Raw genomic sequence first — 20,022 nt, 5'->3', positions numbered from 1 at the left:
GGTGCTATGTACAAAACTTATTTGATTTATATACAATCCTCAGTGATTTTCTTAATCACTTGTTTTATGCTAAATATTCTTTTGATAAAACAGCTTTTACATTTAATTCATTGTTTTGAATAAACAAGAGGCCCACAGGCCTTATCAATCACCTGAGTTAAAAGTAACACTACTCCCAAGGGCTATAAAATCTAGAAACAATTTCCTGTTCTGAATATTCAAGCTAAATTCTAATATTCAGCAACAGTATAAAACAAGATGTGTCCTTAAAACTTCAATGCCCTCAAAAGTGCATACACTGATGAAAGGCTTTACATAATATAATAGGTGTATTGACATTAAAACATCAAAAGATATGACTAATCTGGACCCATCCTAGAGTCAGAACCCTGGGTTGCGAAATTCATCATTTTCTTTGTACATCGATCTTTTCTGCTATTCCAAAATATGCATTTAGATTTTATACGGTATCAGCAAACTTAAAAAAGTCCTTCAAATCATTATAATAATTTTGGCACAACCTTGAAACTAAACCTTTACCCCCTAGGATCATGAAATTTACAATTTGGTAAAGGACTAAGAGAACCTCTACCCCCTGAGATCATGAGATTTACAATTTTGGTAGAGGCCTTCCTGTTCTATATCACTATGCATTTAGTTTTTCTTAAAGATATGCAGGTGTAGAAAAGATTTTTGAAAATTGGTAAATTTTTGTCCCACCCCTAACATCCCTGGGGTGCAAGAGTCCTGAAATTTACAATTTAAGTCCCCCTTGTCCTAAAGATGCTTCATACCAAATTTGAAAAGAATTGGAATGGTGGTTATGAAGAAGTTAAAAATTTATATTGTTCACACATGTAATAACTGACTACTTTGGCCCCACCCTGATACCAAAACTCCTACCCCTGGGATCATCAAATTTACAATTTTGATAAAGGACTACCTGTTCTTTATAAATATCCATTTAGTTTCAATTTAGTATCAATAGCACTAAAGAAGATGTTATTTAAGTGTTTTATACATAAACACTATATACTAAGTTTGGCCCTGCCCTGGGGTCAGAACCCCTATCCAGGGGATCATGAAATTTACAATTTCAGAAGGCCTTCCTGCTCTGCATCACTATGCACTTAGTTTTACTTACACAAGTGTGGTTGTAGAGAAGAAGATTTTTGAAAATTAGTCAATTTTTGGCAGTTTTTGCCCTGCTCCTAAGGCCCCAGGGGTGCAGGAGTCCTGAAATTTACAATTTATATCCCGCTTGTCCCAAAGATGCTTCTAACCAAATTTGAAATGAATTGGAATAGTAGTTATCAAGAAATTAAAAATGTTTAATTGTTAATGTACGTTGCACAACGACAGATGACAACCAATTGCAATAGTGTTGTACATCTATTAAACAAGATTTATATCTACAATCACATCAAACACACTTATACAGAAACCAGATTTCTAAATTACTTACTATCAATCTTATAAATTTAAATGTATATTTCCAGGGATCGACACTAACAGTTGTCCGATTGCCCGAGGCTAGTGAAACTCAATAAACACTTGCCCGATGGGGCAAGTGATTATTTAAGTAAGAAATGCGATTATCATAATAATTGTGTTAAGCTTGAGGACTATCAAATATAAGAACGTTTTAAATAAAGTCCAACTCCATATATTACTGTTTTCTTTACCAAATCGTCAGATTATAGCGAAGGCCCATCCTAGTAGATCATACTGTATCACCAATTGACAGAGATAATTAGAGTTACTGGTTGACAGGATTATTAGTCTAAAATATTTCGGACAACTAAATTTTTCATTCGGACAAGTAAAACTTTGAGTTTACTTGCCCTAATGTCTATCCCTGATTTCCAATGTTTTTACTTTCGATTTCTTTACCAGATGAAATGATAGCCATTTCCTCATGAATATGAATGATGTGCAAATGAATCTTGATAAATATAGTCCAACTATTTTAATGGCTGGGAATATATCGACAGAAATGAAAATAAAAAGTAAATATAAAAAATAAATTTCGTTTTAAAAATACATATATGAGGGCATGAATAACAATGCTTCATGCCAGCACACTTTTCATGGAGCACGTACATACTGACATAAAGCGTCACATTTCCTGTTTTCATGTATATTCAAAACCGAAATTTATTTCATAAGTGTTAGTGATCAATCAAAATAGATAGACTTCACTGTTTTGACACTTCTGGGATTGTTTACGTGTCATCCACGACACTTATAAAACTATGATCACGTTATGTACATACTCTTACAAGATCGACACAATTCAGATGTGCAAGATACTCATGTTAATGAGCTAAGGACCAGGACAATTTCATCAAGTTGTAAATATAACCATGATGAAATCATCTTATCCAAAAATACTTGTTAGTCAGTTAACTTCCTTGTGTTTAAAGTCATGTCAATACTAAGCTTTGCTCCTGCACCACATTCACTGAGCTGTTGAACTCTCGACCTCCAGTTCTTATAAGGTCCATGTCAGTATTTGCCTATTCCTGCTCAATTTCTGGCTCTAGTTGATGTATATACGATACATTGATCCCTGCTACAGACAGTAGCACATCTTACAGCCCTGCTACAGAGCAGCACATCTTACAGCCCTGCTACAGACAGCAGCACATCTTACAGCCCTGCTACAGAGCAGCACATCTTACAGCCCTGCTACAGACAGCAGCACATCTTACAACCCTGCTACAGACAGAGCAGCACATATTACAGCCCTGCTACAGACAGCAGCACATCTTACAACCCTGCTACAAAGCGGCACATCTTACAGCCCTGCTACAGAGCAGCACATCTTACAGCCCTGCTACAGTGCAGCACATCTTATAGCCCTGCTATAGACAGCACATCTTACAGCCTGCTACAGAGCAGCACATCTTACAGCCCTGCTACAAAGTAGCACATCTTACAGCCCTGCTACAGTGCAGCACATCTTATAGCCCTGCTATAGACAGCAAATCTTACAGCCTGCTACAGAGCAGCAAATCTTACAGCCCTGCTACAGAGCAGCACATCTTACAGTCCTGCTACAGACAGCAGAACATCTTACAACCCTGCTACAGAGCAGCACATCTTACAGTCCTGCTACAGACAGTAGCACATCTTACAGCCCTGGTACAGACAGCAGCACATCTTACAGCCTTGCTACAGAGCAGCACATCTTACAGTCCTGCTACAGACAGTAGCACATCTTACAGCCCTGGTACAGACAGCAACACATCTTACAGCCCTGCTACAGACAGACAGAGCGGCACATCTTACAGCCCTGCTACAGACAGCAGCACATCTTACAGCCCTGCTACAGACAGCACAGCACATCTTACAGCCCTACTACAGACAGCAGCACATCTTACAGCCTTGCTACAGACAGCAGCACATCTTACAGTCCTGCTACAGACAGTGGCACATCTTACAGCCCTGCTACAGACAGCAGCACATCTTACAGCCCTGCTACAGAGCAGCACATCTTACAGCCCTGCTACAGACAGCAGTACATCTTACAGCCCTACTACAGACAGTGGCACATCTTACAGCCCTGCTATAGACAGCACATCTTACAGCCCTGCAACAGACAGAGCAGCACATCTTACAGCCCTGCTACAGACAGCAGCACATCTTACAACCCTGGTACAGAGCAGCACATCTTACAGCCCTGCTACAGACAGCAGCACGTCTTACAGCCCTGCTATAGACAGCAGCACATCTTACAACCCTGGTACAGAGCAGCACATCTTACAGCCCTGCTACAGACAGCAGCACGTCTTACAGCCCTGCTACAGACAGCAGCACATCTTACAGCCCTGCTACAGACAGAGCAGCACATCTTACAGCCCTGCTACAGACAGCGGCACGTCTTACAGCCCTGCTACAGACAGCAGCACATCTTACAGCCCTGCTACAGACAGAGCAGCACATCTTACAGCCCTGCTATAGACAGCACATCTTACAGCCCTGCTACAGACAGCAGCACATCTTACAGCCCTGCTACAGACAGAGCAGCACATCTTACAGCCCTGCTACAGACAGCAGCACATCTTACAGCCCTGCTACAGACAGAGCAGCACATCTTACAGCCCTGCTATAGACAGCACATCTTACAGCCCTGCTACAGACAGCACATCTTACAGCCCTGCTATAGACAGAGCAGCACATCTTACAACCCTGCTATAGACAGCAGCACATCTTACAGCCCTGCTACAGACAGAGATACAGTGTGTCCAGTATTTCAGTCAGTATCTTACATGGCTAAGTTTGTCCTTTTGCCAAAGTTCACTCTTATTTCTGTCATCATTACCACATACAATGTGACATACTGTGGAACTGACTCTGTCTTCTGTTGTTTGATTCATACACATAAAATTCATGCAACTGTTTTAAACCATGGAAGTATTGTGGACTCATCATTGTGGGGATCAATGTTTGTGAGGACGTAATTTCATTGGTAACTTCAACCTTAAAACCATTCCACACTAACTAGTTGACAACCACGGGAAAATTGCACAGAAAACTTAGACAATTAAAGGTATTTTCTATCATGCTGCAATGTAATTTGATAATAATTGAGACTGGGCAATTACGATTTTCTAGCTTTAAAAAAGAAACCTAAAATTGTGTATCAATGTTTGTTGGGATGTAAATTCAAGGGTAAGGGTGACTCATGAAATCCACAAACATTGACTGAACATTGATTCTACAGTATTCTTGTATTTTAAATATTTAAGTACACAAACTTTCAAAAATAAATACCTTAATAGTTGTCCAATCATATTTCTCAAATATCTGTGATTCTGCTAAATCTGGTCTGTTCCAGTCCAAGGTCAGCTTAAGGTCAGACTGGAATTGTTCCTGAAACTGACTCCCTCTCTTTGACCCTTGAGCTGAAAGGTTACCAAGCATGCAAGACCTTTAATACATGTAAGTAAATCTAAAAATAACAATAAGGCAATAAATTATTATTTTTTGAAAGATGTAGTCTCATAACTGCAACGGTGTGTGCAAACAAATTGAATAACGCGCGATAGCACATTATGAAAATTTGTTTGCACACACTGTTGTAGTTATGTTACTACATTTCTCTCTCAAAAAAATAATTTATTGCTTATATATATTTACATTTCTAAAACCTTTTTTAATGTGTGCAATTTTTATCCGTATTTTAAATTTCCAGCCTCATTCATTGTGTAAGTAGCAAACAGCACATAATGATGTCATATTGTAAAAGAAAAGAGTGTGCAATGCTGAAAAAAATTAATAATCCAATTCTTGACTTCATTTTCAATCAGAAATCATAAACATCAAATTATTAACAAAGTTGTTCAATCTGAACTTTAAACAATTCATATCTTTTCAAATTTATCTAATTGTAAACAGCGTAGGTATAATCACTATAGATGCCAGTCAGCCATGCATATGTTGTCACTTTGAGAAATTGAAAGTACAATTACTGAATGAAGACTGGTTAAAAATCACGTATTGGATTATTTTCTTGTTTGTTTGGTAATATTAACTACATAAGAGGTAAGATCAACTTCCCTAGGCATCGAATGAGGTGCATTTATGTTGTATGAGATGGGAATGGACAATAAAGCTTTGTTTTCATTCTGCACACGTGCGGCCAAGCACAGGAACTGGTAATTTTGTCTGTTATAATAAAAGTAGGGGTCTATACCATACAACCACCTAATATGGTGTAATAATCTTATTAGGGTGGTATGGAATAAACCCTTACTATTATTACAGAAAAAATTACCGGTTCCTGTGGGCTGAGATGCAGACGACATGCTTGACAGTGTTCACACGCCTAAAAGACGTCTTTACTCGGTCTTTGCCGTTATAAGCAAATATCATTAAAACTTTCTGATACTTTCTATCAAAGGATTAAAAGTAATAAAACATTAGAGCTAAAGCATTACTTAATGCAATACAGTGGTGTCCGTCTTACTTTAAGTGTACAAGTGCCTGCTTCTGGTTAATAAATTTTTTTGCATGGGTTTTAACAGTCATCTGTGTAGGACATATTGAGAAACATAAACTAGAATTTATCTTTCAGAAGTAAAATTATATTTCTATGTTCATTTTCTTAAAAGAAAATCATTGTCCCTTTCCAGAAGTTTTGACTTACATTCAAACAATGTCAATAGGATATACTTGTCCAAATTTTTCAGCCCCTCAGGATCCGCATTAATATCCAATACAGTCAAGAATCGTCCATTCTCCTACAGTAAATGTTTCATCAGTGCCATCAAGACTCACAGCACAGCATTATGAATGTGAAAGTTTATTTCATATAATCAATTTGGCAAACAACAAACCTGATGGGCAAGACTGACACACTCCAATATCTTGTCCCTGCATCGATTTCGGGCCAGTTCATCATCAACAAAATCCTTCGGGTAACAGTTCATCATTCTCTTGATTAACTCAGTTTTAACAAACGACTCGTACTCATCTCCTTCACTGTTCAAAAGTTCAACTCATTTTATCAATGGATTCCATTCAAAAATCAAGAATTCAAAAACTTTTAGACATATTCATCATGTTCATGACCACAGAAATGTACTCACTGGTGAATCTTTTCAAAGTACACAAAAGAAATAAGGTCAGCACCCAGTCCAGTCCCCTGTACAACAAGAACAGGAACTTTTCTGCGGAGGAGATCCACTACGTGATCAATATCTATTGGTCCACCCTGTATCAAGAGGCCTACCATGGGGTTACAGGTGCTGGTAATTACAGGTAAATTTTCTGGGATGGATGATCCAGCATCTGTCATTAAAATGATCTATCAGCATTAATACAATATATTTACATTCACTGTATGTTTTTTAAATTAATTTCCATTGCTTGTCATTTGCAACAATGAAGACAATTATTTAGTTTCAATATAGTTAGATCTGAATTTTAGTCCTGTCTGTCCACGTATGAATATATAGATTCCACAAACTATCTTCAATCTGAACTACTAAAAAATAAACAAACGTCTTTAAGCAGGGTGCCGTGACAGGTAGATCAACCTACAACTCAATAAAGAAAAAATATTCATTCTTTTTAGGATGGTTCATTTTATGCATTAAGATTTTGTCCTTCTCGGACTACATGTATTTCCCTTTACCATTGTTTAAGTATGGAAATCATCGACAAGTCAAGGTCATATGATTTTCAACTGTAATATGTAATAACTTACAGGTCAATGAAATCTATATTTCATACATTTGAAAGTATTTATATTAAAAAAAAAATTACAGTGGTTCTGGAGAAACCGAACGAATGAAAAATTTACAGACAAATGGACAGATGACGGACAATGGGTGATTAGAAAAGATTACTTGAGCTTTCAGCTCAGGTGAGCTAAAAATGAAATGTTAATGTCCATACATTTGGATGCCAAAACAAGCCATGTTTGATGGCTAAGAACTTACTAAGAGTTGGATCAAACATTTTGATTTTCCTGTACTTTTTCCCCCGGCCTATCGGGATCAGCAGTCTCTCTTCCACCCTGAGCCGGAAATTCTCCAACTCCTTCATATCTGTGTTTTGATCCATAATGATGAAATGAGAGTGTTCACCATTCAGCTCCATAGCTTCTTTTGTCCCAGTTTTTTTTAGTGAAATAATGGAGTCATGCTGAAATATTTCACAAATATTGCAAAACAAAATATCACCTATGAAAATAATTTCCTGGTACAATTCTTCTTTAGTATCTCAAAAGTGGATTTGTAAAATTCTACACTGTAAAAATTTTTCGATATGTTTCCTCACTATTCCCTCCAGACTAGCAGAACAGTCCAGCTGTAGCTTAGGAACCACGCCTATCACAGTCATCTTAGGAAGTTCATCCAATTCCTCTTTCTTAGTCAGTTTTAGATAAGGGTCCTGAGCTTGAGATCTCAGAATATATCGTCTCTCTCTTTCCAAGCGTACAGCATCGCCTACTATTTTTGCAATTCCACCATCTAATCCATTTGTCAAGACCCACATATTGGTAGAATTCATGGCCTATAATAAATACATACAGAAATTTTGATATATTTCATATACATCTAGAGAATCACAGGCACTTGCGCTGAGTAGTCACTTTTGCATATGAGCTAGACAAGAAACCCTCGGGCCTTCATGGTAAACTCATACTTAGATATTGTAGCTTTTTAGCAATCAAAGAAATAATCATTGCTATTAATGTTAATGACAATATCATCAATTCTAAAGTTGGTGAAATGAATTTAGTTCAAAGTCATGAACCAGTGTCATGTCTTACAGGCAAATTATTACCGACTTTTTTTACAGTGAGTTTGACTTTGACCAAGTGACTTTGATTGTCTGGTCCACAGGGGCTAAGCCCGTTTGGGCCCAAACTCTATGATACCATAAATATAGATATATTCATGGTATCACAAAGTTCGGACCCAAAACAGACTTAGCCCTAGTGGTCTGGTCATTGGAAATTTCTATATTTGAGCTTTTATTATCTCTTCCAAACAAAGTAAAGTTTTTTACTCTTTACAGAATGACCTTTGATTAAGTCACTTTAAAAGTGACGCTTGAAATGGAAAAATAAATGAAGAATAAACAAAGATATTGCTTTTTACATATCGCCCAGTCTTAGATTTCAAGGCTTATAACTATGCAGTTCGTCCATTAGATGTTTAGAAGAGGATATTCAAAATGCATTTTCTGCAGTTTAGCCATATAGGCCTACCAAAGGGCCTGGACCCCTAACCCAGAGTTATGATGCCATAAAAACTGCAGGGAAAATTGTACACAAATCAATCGTACGGGCACCATGGCAAATGTAAACCAGACTTTAATAATTCTTTGTCACTGACAGACCTTGACCTAGTGTAAATGTCAAAGAATATGTTCCTCAAATTTCATAACCAAAAGTATAATTACTCTAAGTGGTTGTGAAATTGCTGTAAGACTTTTAATTAGGTGATAATTGAAGTATCCTGACTACTTACATATTCATTTAATCAATGTCCCACAACTCCAGGATAATGAAGTTGGATGATCATCAAAAAAGATATACACAACAACTCATAATAGTAAACCCCTGTGTAAAACTCCACTGCTGTTCAAAAGCATAGGGGAATTCAGATACACAAAACATTGTTAATGGACAGACAATGTAAAATTTCAGTTAGTGAGGTTACTTCTGTGTCCTGTGAGGTTATTCCTATAGATATACATACAAATAGTACAAAGATGTTGGACAAAAGTGTATTGATACATCATGTGGGGTTGAAAAAGATTTGCAACATTGCATTGCTCAGAGATACTCGCAGTAAATGATCATTTTGTGACTCTAACCTCATAACACAAAACAACCTCATACAGCATAAATACATGAGTACACTCACAAATCCCCCAGTTTGCTTACAATTTAAGAGCAGACAGATATGATCAGTTCAACCCATATTTGTAGGGAGACTGTTATTTCAGACATTCAATTAAAAGTCCCACACTTCTGGATAACTAAAACAGTGAGGCATATAAAATTGAGAGCAAATATCCTCATTAAATTAATTTTGTAACAATGCATTTTAGTAGTGACCTTGACCTTTGACCAAAAAATTAATGGGGTTCTTCCTCTCTTGACATAAAAGCTGCATATGAAGTATCAAATTAATCAAGCAAAAAATATGGCCTGTAGAGTGCCTACCAGCTCACTGTTACACACACACACCCACACACGAGAGTACGTGTATTAAATCAATTGAGCAAAAAATGTAGGCTGCAGAGCGTCTACAAAGTCATCCCTATACATACACATTAACACGCACTCTCTCACACATAGTTACTCCACACAAACGCCCCCACTACTATATCCCCTCTTGTAAGGAATTGTGAGGGGATGATTGTAGTAGTCTAATTCAGGGTCTTCATACTCCCATTGTGAGGGGATGATTACAGTATTCTAATTCAGGGTCTTCATACTCCCATTGTGAGGGGATGATTATAGTAGTCTAATTCAGGGTCTTCATACTCCCATTGTGAGGGGATGATTGTAGTAGTCTAATTCAGGGTCTTCATACTCCCATTGTGAGGGGATGAATACAGTAGTCTAATTCAGGGTCTTCATACTCCCATTGTGAGGGGATGATTAGAGTAGTCTAATTCAGGGTCTTCATACTCCCAAAGGAAGGGGATGATTATAGTAGCCTAATTCAGGGTCTTCATACTCCCATTGTGAGGGGTTGATTGTAGTAGTCTAATTCAGGGTCTTCATACTCCCAAAGGAAGGGGATGATTACAGTAGTCTAATTCAGGGTCTTCATACTCCCATTGTGAGGGGATGATTGTAGTAGTTTAATTCAGGGTCTTCAAACTCCCAAAGGAATTGTGTGGGGAAGATTATAGTAGTATAATTCAGGGTCTTCATACTCCCATTGTGAGGGGATGATTACAGTAGTCTAATTCAGGGTCTTCATACTCCCATTGTGAGGGGATGATTATAGTAGTCTAATTCAGGGTCTTCATGCTCCCATTGTGAGGGGTTGATTACAGTAGTCTAATTCAGGGTCTTCATACTCCCATTGTGAGGGGATGATTAGAGTAGTCTAATTCAGGGTCTTCATACTCCCAAAGGAAGGGGATGATTATAGTAGTCTAATTCAGGGTCTTCATGCTCCCATTGTGAGGGGTTGATTGTAGTAGTCTAATTCAGGGTCTTCATAGTCCCAAAGGTCTATGTCCAGCAATATTTTTTTCCTTATATAACTGATACCCATGAATATTGCCTTTCCCAATACCAGACACTATCCATATTTCCAAATTTTTAGGCTAAAAAATGGCCTGTAACAAACTGCTATATTAGCAGGCCCGTAATTTGTATGTAAGATTGTATGAATTGATTTATTTCTTCACTTTGCCTTAAATTGAAAGTAGAGGTCAATAAAATGACACTTGTTAGTAAAATTGTAAACAATGAACACTTGTCTATAATTTAAAATATGGCTAAATCAGAGTAATTTTAAAATAAGTGCCATTTGCAGACATAAAGAAAATTCCCAATTTATTCTCTTTTCTCACTATTTCCCCCAAAAGAATGATTATGGATACCATTCCCATATGGTAGAAAAAATAACCCCTGGTTTCACCTGGAAAAGTCCTCATCAAGTCTTACCTGAATCAAACCAGTTTGCAGATCATCAACTTGCCCTTTATTCTTCCATTTCTTGTAGTGGCTGAGACTGGAGATGACAGACAGAATGATGTCGGGATTCCTTTTTCTCCACACTTTAGATATATACTTGGCCACATCCTCAACAGCAGCATCTTCAGCCACACATACATAGAATCCCTTATGACTCTACAATCAAATGTGTTTCATGTATTAAATCTTTACTGTAAGAATGCACTTCCAAACATTTTATTACATGTACTTTGAAGTTATAAGTTAATTTCTATGTAATATTTACTTATGCCTTCATAGGTTTAAAAACTGAAATGCATACATTTTACACTGTGGAAATGAAAAATGAAATTTTGAAATATAAAACTATGACCAAGAAAGACATTAATAGACCAGCATGCAATGATTCCCAAATCCAATCACAGCATATTTTTGATAGCACCTTTAATCAGTATGTAACAAATTGCAGAATCCATTACACTGCCAAACATCTTGGATTACCCCATCATATCTACCCCAAAATTCAAATAACATTTTGCTGTCATGAGATTTATATTTGGTGAAAGTATCACAAGAATCTACACAATGATTTTAATATAATATTTCTAACAGCGAGAGCTGAGACACACATCACTAAATATGCCAACAAACCAAACCAAAGTCATCTATGATGGAAGTGAATCCATTAACAACTGTCACTTCTATTCCACTAACTTTGAGAATTTAAAAACTTTTTCAATCTATGAAACTGACTTTTTCCTCTGTGGACCCATCATACAGGAACTTAATTATGCCCCCTGTAAGTTTAGAGTGCTGTAGCCAGTCAAGGTCATCTGCAGAGTCTGTACTAATGCGGGAGGCGTTACTAGTAACTGTCACATACACCGGATCCACCTCAATCTCAGGGTATTCCAAGATGTCGTCTTCCATTTCACTCAAGTCTACAATTGAAATTAAATAATATATATATATATATATATAGACAGCATTTCACAGCCTTCAGCTAGTCATTACCTAGCACCACACACTAATACATTGAGCGGAAGTAGAATTTGCACTTGCAGTTTAAAAAATCATCAAATTTTTTGGTATTAAAGGGGCATGGACACAATTTGAGCTGAAAATTTAAAAATTTCATTTTTCCATTTTTATTGTTTACAATGCTTAACTAAAGTATTTCTTATGGTCAATATAAACTTTGAATACATGAGAAATGAGTTGCAAGTGAGATACAGCACTCACAATTTGTTATGCAAACAAAAGTTGCACCATGTTTTAGTTTACATATAGATTGCTTTTAAAATAAAAAATGACATATTTAAAACAAAATGAGATGTGCTAAGCACTAGAAACTGTTTATATTTGTTAAGAATTAACTTATGAATTGAAAAATCTGCTTTAATGAACTTTTACTATTGTATTTGACCTATGTAAATAAAAACATGGCAAAAGCCTTGTTTACATAACAAAGAATTGTGAGCTCTGTATCTCACTTGTAACTCAACAACTGACATCTAAATATGAAATATCAAATCCCTATCCCCTTGGTTCAAAAGATATAGGCAAGGTTAATGTATTTTAATGTTTTTGAAAATTAAGTCCAAGGTCAATAGTTCTGGTACCAAAAGAAATGTCTTCTAATAAGGCATCTATATTTGAAACATCAAAGCCCTATCACTCTAGGTTCAAAAGATATAACCAATGTTAAAGTTTTTGAAAAGTATGTCAAAATTCAAGGCAAATGTTGTTAGGTCAAATGTCTTGTACCAAAACAAAAAAACCTTATCCTTATTGGTTCAAAAGATAGAACCCAGACTAAAGTTTATTAAAAGTAGGTCAAAGTCCAAGGTGAAGGGACAAGGTCAAAAGTCTTGACACCAAAAGAAAGGTATATTCATGAGGTGTATATATGTGAAATATCAAAACCCTTGGTTCAAAGACATAGCCAAGGTTAATGTAATTTAATGTTTTTGAATAGTGGGTCACAGTCGAAGTTCACAAGTCTTGGTACCAAAACAAAGGTCTCTTCATGAAGCATCTATATATATATATATATATATATATATATATATATATATATATATATATATGAAATATCAAAGCCATCACCTAACCGATGAATCACCAGTGGAAGGGCCACCTGTCCCAATCTCATTTGATATGGTGAAAATTGCTATCTCCAAGATGAAGTCGGGTAAAGCGGCAGGACCATCGGGAATAGTAGTGGAGATGATCAGAGCCGAAGGTGACACAGGTGTATCCATGATCCGTGACCTTGCATCCTCAATTGTCCATGATGGCAAGGTCCCCACTGACTGGGAGCAGAGTTTCATTGTCTGCTTCTACAAGGGCAAGGGTGATGCTCTTTACAGGGGCAACTACTGTGGACTCAAACTAACAGAACAAGTCATGAAAGTCCTGGAGAGGATTGTGGACAGCCTCATTAGGCAGTTGGTGACAATCGATGACTCCAAGTTTGGCTTCGTCCCTGACAGAGGTACAACTGACGCAATATTTGTTGTTCGGCAGCTGCAGGAAAAATATCTCGCAGTAAACAAATGGCTCTATTTGGCGTTCGTGGATCTCGAAAAGGCATTTGACCGTGTCCCTCGGAAGGTGATCTGGTGGGCACTGCGAAAACTTGGTGTGGAAGAGTGGATTGTGCGTCTGGTGCAGGGGATGTATGCCAATGCCCGTAGCTGTGTCCGCGTTGGTGATGGCTACAGTGAGGAGTTTGCTGTGAGGGTCGGAGTCCATCAGGGGTCAGTACTCAGCCCTCTGCTTTTCATCATCGTACTCGAGGCTCTTTCACGCGAATTTCGCACCAGTGTTCCCTGGGAGGATCTGTATGCTGATGACCTGGTCATCATTACTGACTCGTTGGATGAATGTGTCAAGAGGCTTCTGACTTGGAAAGAAGCTATGGAAAGGAAAGGACTGCGAGTGAATGCGGGCAAAACCAAGATCCTGATCTGCGGTATGGGTCTTGACCTACTTCAGGACTCGGGCAGCTTCCCATGTGCTGTCTGTCGTACAGGTGTAGGCAGCAATAGTATTTTGTGCAATGGCTGCAAGCTCTGGGTGCACAAGAAATGCAGTGGGCTCTTGCGCCTGTCTGTGGACCCTGACTTCAGATGTTCAAGATGCAGGGAAATTGCTCGACCTCTTGACGGCAGGCTGCAGAGTGATATCCAAGTTGGTCTGGACAAATTGGGGGTTGTAGGCTCCTTCTGCTATCTCGGAGACATGCTTTCCGCAGCTGATGGCTGTGACCTTGTAGTCACTACGCGTGTGAAGACCGCTTGGAAGAAGTTCAGGGAGCTGCTACCAGTCCTGACATCACGCCACCTGTCGTATAAGACCCATGGTCGAGTATATAACACCTGCGTACGGAGCGCTATGCTCCATGCCAGTGAGACCTGGGCACTGACCAAGCCAAATCTTCATCGCCTACTACGCAATGACAGGGCTATGATAAGACAGATCTGTAACATCAAGCCTGAAGATGTGGCCACTGTAAGTTCAACTGAATTGCTGGGGCGGCTTGGCATAGATGACCTCGACCTCATCTTAAGGGAAAGGAGACTCCGCTGGTATGGCCACGTTGTCAGATCCAGCAGTGCAGTCAAGTGCGCTCTAAACATACAAGTTCCTGGGAGACGTAGAGTTGGTTGGCCAATGCTATCTTGGAGAGAGCTGACGGAGAAAGATCGTAGAGAATGGAAGCTCTCTACTGCCGACCCTCAAGACCGGAAAGAATGGAGATCTGAGGTGAGATCTGCCATGCGTGCAGCTAGCCAGATACCTGGAAGGGGGCCCACTAGTGTGGACACTACCCGTAATTCTGCACAGAAATAAAAAGGAACCGACAACAACAACATATCCCCCTTAGTTCAAAAGATATAGCCCAGGTTGAAGTTTCTAAAACGTAGGTCAAAGTCCACGGTAAAGGTCAATAAGTCAAAAGTCTTAGTACCAAAACAAAGGTCTCTCCATGAGGCATCTTTATGTGAAATATCAAAACCCTAATTCCCTTGGTTCAAAAGATATAGCCCAGGTTAAAGTTTTTTCCTTAAAGTGTGATGCTGACGCCAACACCGAGCTAGGTCATGACAATAGCTCTCTGGACAGTTGTCCCGGCTAGATAAAAAGCATATCAAACTCAAAGGTCAAGGTCACAAGATCAAACACCAAGGTATCACATGAAAGGTTTTATCATAAGAAATCTCTATACAAAATATGAATTTCAAAGTCCTACCTTATATAGTTCAAGAGGTATTTAATAGTTAAGTTTTCTTGAAAGTAAGTCAAACTCCAAGGTCAAGGTCACAAGGTTAGTACTTTGATATGAAAAAGGTTTTGACACAAGGAATACATATATGACATATAAGCAACCTATCAATCACTATTAAAAAATTATGAGTAAGGTCAAGATCACAAGGTCAAAGATCATACATAAAATGTAAGACCCTAATACAAGAAATCTATATGCAAATTATGAAAGCCCTACTTAAAAGTTCAGGAGATACTGAAAAGGTTAAGTTTTCTTTAAAGTAGGTCAAACTCCAAGGTCAATGTCACAAGGTAAAAAAACTTTGGTACCAACGAAAAGGTGTTTTGACAAGGAATGTACATTACATGCATATACAAAAGCATGGAATGGAAACAAGTAGAAGTGGTGATGCTGTTTCCTGTATGGACATCAAGTCCAACTCTAAAGCAGAGTCCACGTCCATGATATTGTAACAAAATATAAATAAAGGTGTTTTTTTTATTTTGACATAGCTATAAATATATATTCAATATTTGTATTCATCTGAGGATGGATGTTAAAATGCAGAAAGCGCTAGTGATTTGAATACATCATTTGGAACTGCATATTTTCCTGCTTTTTTATCTAATTATATATATAAGTGTAGCGGTCAGCCGGATTCGATCGCCAGTAGCCAGTTAGCTCAGTTGGTCGAGCACTTGACTAGAGATTCAGGGGGCTCGAGTTTGAATCCCAGTCTGGTCCGTTGCATTTTCTCCCTTCCTGTTACATTTGGTGACGTAGACCAGCCCCTGGAACTGACAGGTGAAAATGCCTGCCAGGGGATTAAGATCCTGGGTTAATGTTAAGGGGAGGAATATAGCGGTCAGCTGTGTTTGATCGCCGGTGGCCAGTTAGCTCAGTTGGTAGAGCACCTGACTAGAGATTCAGGGGGCCTGGGTTCAAATCCAGGTCTGGTCCGTTGCATTTTCTCCCTTCCTGTTACATATATATATTGAAAAAAAATTTTGGAACTGTGACAGCCCTAGTCCTACAGCTGTCCTATTGTTTTTGAAAAGAAATTGCCTCTTTGTTATGTTGTAATCTCAACATTTTTTAAAGATGAAGTTGGAGAGTTTATCGTTTCTTCAGCATGGGTCACTCAATAATCATGATGAAGACTGCTAATTTGATGATAAATGTCATACACTGAATAAATTTATGCATTTTTCAATACATCATAAAGGCATGCAAAAAATGCAGTAAATAATCATAATTCATCATGTACCTTGAATTTTTTTGATGACATTACACTAATGAAAATATATACAGACTTTCATCATTACCTAAACAATTAAACTATGTACAGTAATGATTATCTGCATATAATATGCAACATATTCCCTGTGATCTTTTTAATTCATGACATGCGTTTCTGGCACTCACAGTTAAGACTGGCATGTATCCGTGGCCATCTGACAAAAGGTAGACAGCATCTTCATGATTTCGATATTTCAAGTTTCCTTTCAGCTTTTTGGTTTTACCGTTTACGGTTCCCCAACTTACCGGTTTTGGTTTCATAATTGTAGGAATATTGAGTCCGACCCTATTAATTAGCTTTAATATGGTGAAGACATGCACTAAATATAGCCCAACATATGTAATCAGTTATAACTTATGTGAACTATTTTTCATTTAATCGAGAGAATAAAAAACAAAAAACAAAAACAAAAAAACAAACAATATAGCATCATTCTTTAGTAACGAAGTATCAATGCTAAATACAGCACACTTCATTTCTAATTCAGAATCCAGAGAGGCAATCAATAGAGTATTTCATTAGATGACAATGCTTATTTCAGGCACATATAATTTTATGACAATGTCATACATACAAATAAATGTATATACAGAGGGGGATACCAGGGATTGGACCCCCCCCCCCCCCTTCTTTTTTGTCAGGAAAGTCTGCAACAAGAAGGTAAAAATCGCACTTTATTGAGGGATTGGGGGGGGGGGTTAATTCGTGATAGGTTGCCTTATTGACATTTATGATCGATCAGCTCACCAATCGATTATCAATCAATCGCATCCCGTAGTGATCCGCGTTAGAATAGGTCCTCAGTTCTCCGTTGCTTGTTGTAAGAGGCGACTAAATGGGGCGGCGGTCCTTCGGATGAGTCCACAAAAACCAAGGTCCCGTGTCACTCACAGAGGGTGTGGCACGACAAAGATCCGTCATAACTTACATACAGAAACAAGTGCCTGTGGCATATGCCTAAATTTTGCAGCCCTTCGCCGGTAGTGCCGACATCATACTCTCGAGCGGGACGTTATTTAACAATATTCAGTCAATCAATCAGTCGCTGATCGATTTCAGTTGAACTCTACCTTGATCAATACATGCAGATACATGTGTCAGGCGATAAAACTCTTTGAGGAGCAGCAGAAATTATAACTATACATGTTAAATTGTTCGACATCTTAAGAATAATTTATTAGGAATTTTGGGCAGGAATGCTCTCCAATCTTTACCAGAGTGGTCGTTTCTTGCTCTCAAAAATCTTGAGTTGACTTATGGATACCCGGAATTTCACGTTATTCGCTCATATCGCAAACTCCGTGCAGTGTCGCTCTACGATTACCTACCATGGGTCACAAGGCCAGTAGTTTCGCGAGAAGGTGTGTCTCGGCTTCTATGTGCGATTGGTCGCTTTACCATTCCTTTTTGCGATATTCAACAAACGAAAAAGGCCCTTATTTCCAGTCCTCGGTAGCATAGAAAAAAAATGCTTTGGAAGCCAAAATTTTGACTACGTTTAAGTTGGACAAGTTACAAAACTTTCAGCGAGATGCTTTATCTGCATTATCGAAGCGAAGGGTGTATTTGTGTCTATAAAGATAGGGGAGGTGACGGGATTGTAAGACCATATCCTAATTCAATTTTGCATCCAATTTTTTTTTTTAAATTGTATCTTACATGACTGATTTTATTCACGTGCCATGAAGCAGTGATGATAATAAACATACCAGAGGCGGATCCAGGATTTCCGAAGGGGGGCACATGTAAAAGTGAAGTATTAGTTAAAATAATTAGCCATTTTGGGCGTCAAATCTGGAACTCTCATCTATTTACATGTATCTTTGATAGTGACACAACAAAACACACACACTTTCATGGGCGCCGCTATTACAGCTGACACTTTGAGTACCAGGAATATTTACGGCGATTCCCATTGGCCCTCGGTAGATAATCGTAGAGCGACCGACCGTGGGTTTCCGACGATGAAGTAATTCGTATATATATATAATTATTCACATTTCCAATGTTAATTTTACAAATTGAAATGATAGCCATTTCTTCATAAATGTGAACAATGTGCTTATGAATCTTGATAAATATAGTATGACTATTCCGACCGAAATGAAAGTAAAAAGTGAATATGAAAAATTTATTTAATTTTTGAGAAATACATGAATACATGCACGAGGGCATTAGAGCTTCATGAAAAGTATGCTGACGTAAAGTGCCACAGTTCATGTCCTCGTGTACTTTCAAAATTGAAATTCATTTCTTTTAAAAGAAAGCTTTCATTTAAATTTCAACTTTTCTGGCTCAGTGGTTCTTGAGAAAATTTTAAAAGGTTTTCTCTATATATTCGCATTTAAAACTGTGATTACCTATTGTGGCCGCACCCTACCCCCCTGAGGCCATGAATTTAACAAACTGGCAGCTACTCTATGTCAGGAAGCTTTCTATGGAAAGTCGATCATAATGACTTCTCTCTGTTGCATTGTCATTGAAATGATGTAACCTTATTTTTTAACCAAGCAAAATAATTCTAGTGTACAAATGGCGGGAAAGGTTGAAGAGGTGGTTGGGGTAACATTGTCAAGTTGCCGAGAGGCGAAATCTAGTCTAGCTCGCATGTTTCATCAATTTATTGTCTTTATTTTTTGTTACCTATAAATGTATACATTTCACATGCGGTAAAAGGCAAAATCTTCCCACGGGATTGCAGCCATCAGGGTGTTGCTAAAACGCGGAACAGAAAAGGAAACGGAACGGAATTTAAGATTTAGAATGATTAATGTAGATAAGATAATGGTAAAAATCGGAAGTGGGGGGGGGGGGGTCATTTTGATTAAAATCAACAATCTGGGAATTGTTTACAAGCGATAAAACAACTTTATCTTAAAATTTTGCATCAGAAATTGATTATTCGAATTTAGTTAAACGTTAGTATAAGAATTTACAAGGCATTTTACAAGAATTTCGAAATTTCGGCAATGACAGAGGTGTTAGCGAGCAGTGACACCTATGGGTAGAGAATGAAAAGAACACACGTGGTTTATAACCCCCCCCCCCGGTGGCAAAACGTCATTTACGCACATGTACATGTATTTACACATAATACCGTGTATGTGTGTACTTACAACAGAGGGTGTGATATGTATAAAACAATAATAATTCATGATCTTATTTAGTCAACAAGTTAAACATCTTTTGTTTGATTTATCATTTTTTAACTAACAGGAGACTTAGTAACCGGAGCACTCCAATCCTAAATAGGGAGGACTTCTGGCAGTTAATTTTTAAACTAAA

The 20,022-nt window shown here is 37.9% G+C and overlaps 2 protein-coding genes across 3 annotated transcripts in view; one reads left to right on the top strand and one right to left on the bottom strand.

Annotated features, from left to right (window-relative positions):
• The window catches only part of LOC125683715 (transient receptor potential cation channel subfamily M member-like 2), a 54,814-nt gene extending 37,518 nt beyond the window's left edge, over positions 1-17,296 (bottom strand). The window contains exons 1-9 of one of the 2 annotated variants that reach the window (XM_048925148.2): positions 16,863-17,296; positions 11,918-12,105; positions 11,156-11,341; positions 7,792-8,028; positions 7,452-7,656; positions 6,597-6,798; positions 6,345-6,489; positions 6,155-6,248; positions 4,780-4,910 (exon numbers count right to left, since the gene is read on the bottom strand). In XM_048925148.2, the coding sequence (XP_048781105.2) occupies positions 4,780-4,910; positions 6,155-6,248; positions 6,345-6,489; positions 6,597-6,798; positions 7,452-7,656; positions 7,792-8,028; positions 11,156-11,341; positions 11,918-12,094 (1,377 nt within the window). In that variant the 5' untranslated portion in view covers positions 12,095-12,105; positions 16,863-17,296. The remainder of the gene's footprint in view (positions 1-4,779; positions 4,911-6,154; positions 6,249-6,344; positions 6,490-6,596; positions 6,799-7,451; positions 7,657-7,791; positions 8,029-11,155; positions 11,342-11,917; positions 12,106-16,862) is intronic. The other variant, XM_048925150.2, reaches the window with a different exon arrangement.
• LOC130047320 (uncharacterized) lies at positions 13,349-15,910 on the top strand. The gene is made up of 2 exons (XM_056141995.1): positions 13,349-14,935; positions 15,818-15,910. Exons 1-2 carry the CDS (start codon positions 13,349-13,351, stop codon positions 15,908-15,910), a joined length of 1,680 nt encoding a protein of 559 aa, XP_055997970.1.
• Positions 17,297-20,022: the final 2,726 nt, after the last annotated feature.

Source organism: Ostrea edulis, chromosome 6, assembly GCF_947568905.1.
Source record: "Ostrea edulis chromosome 6, xbOstEdul1.1, whole genome shotgun sequence".
Taxonomy (NCBI): Eukaryota; Metazoa; Mollusca; class Bivalvia; order Ostreida; family Ostreidae; genus Ostrea; species Ostrea edulis.
Note: the sequence above shows the minus strand (reverse complement) of the source record. Positions and strands in the feature narration are given on the sequence as shown.

Excerpts from the sequence above, each read along its gene's own strand:
- LOC130047320 (XM_056141995.1), top strand. The coding sequence starts at position 13,349 with ATGAAGTCGGGTAAAGCGGCAGGACCATCGGGAATAGTAGTGGAGATG. Across the intron at positions 14,936-15,817 it reads GGAAAGAATGGAGATCTGAG|CATGGAATGGAAACAAGTAG; the intron begins GTGAGATCTGCC and ends CATATACAAAAG.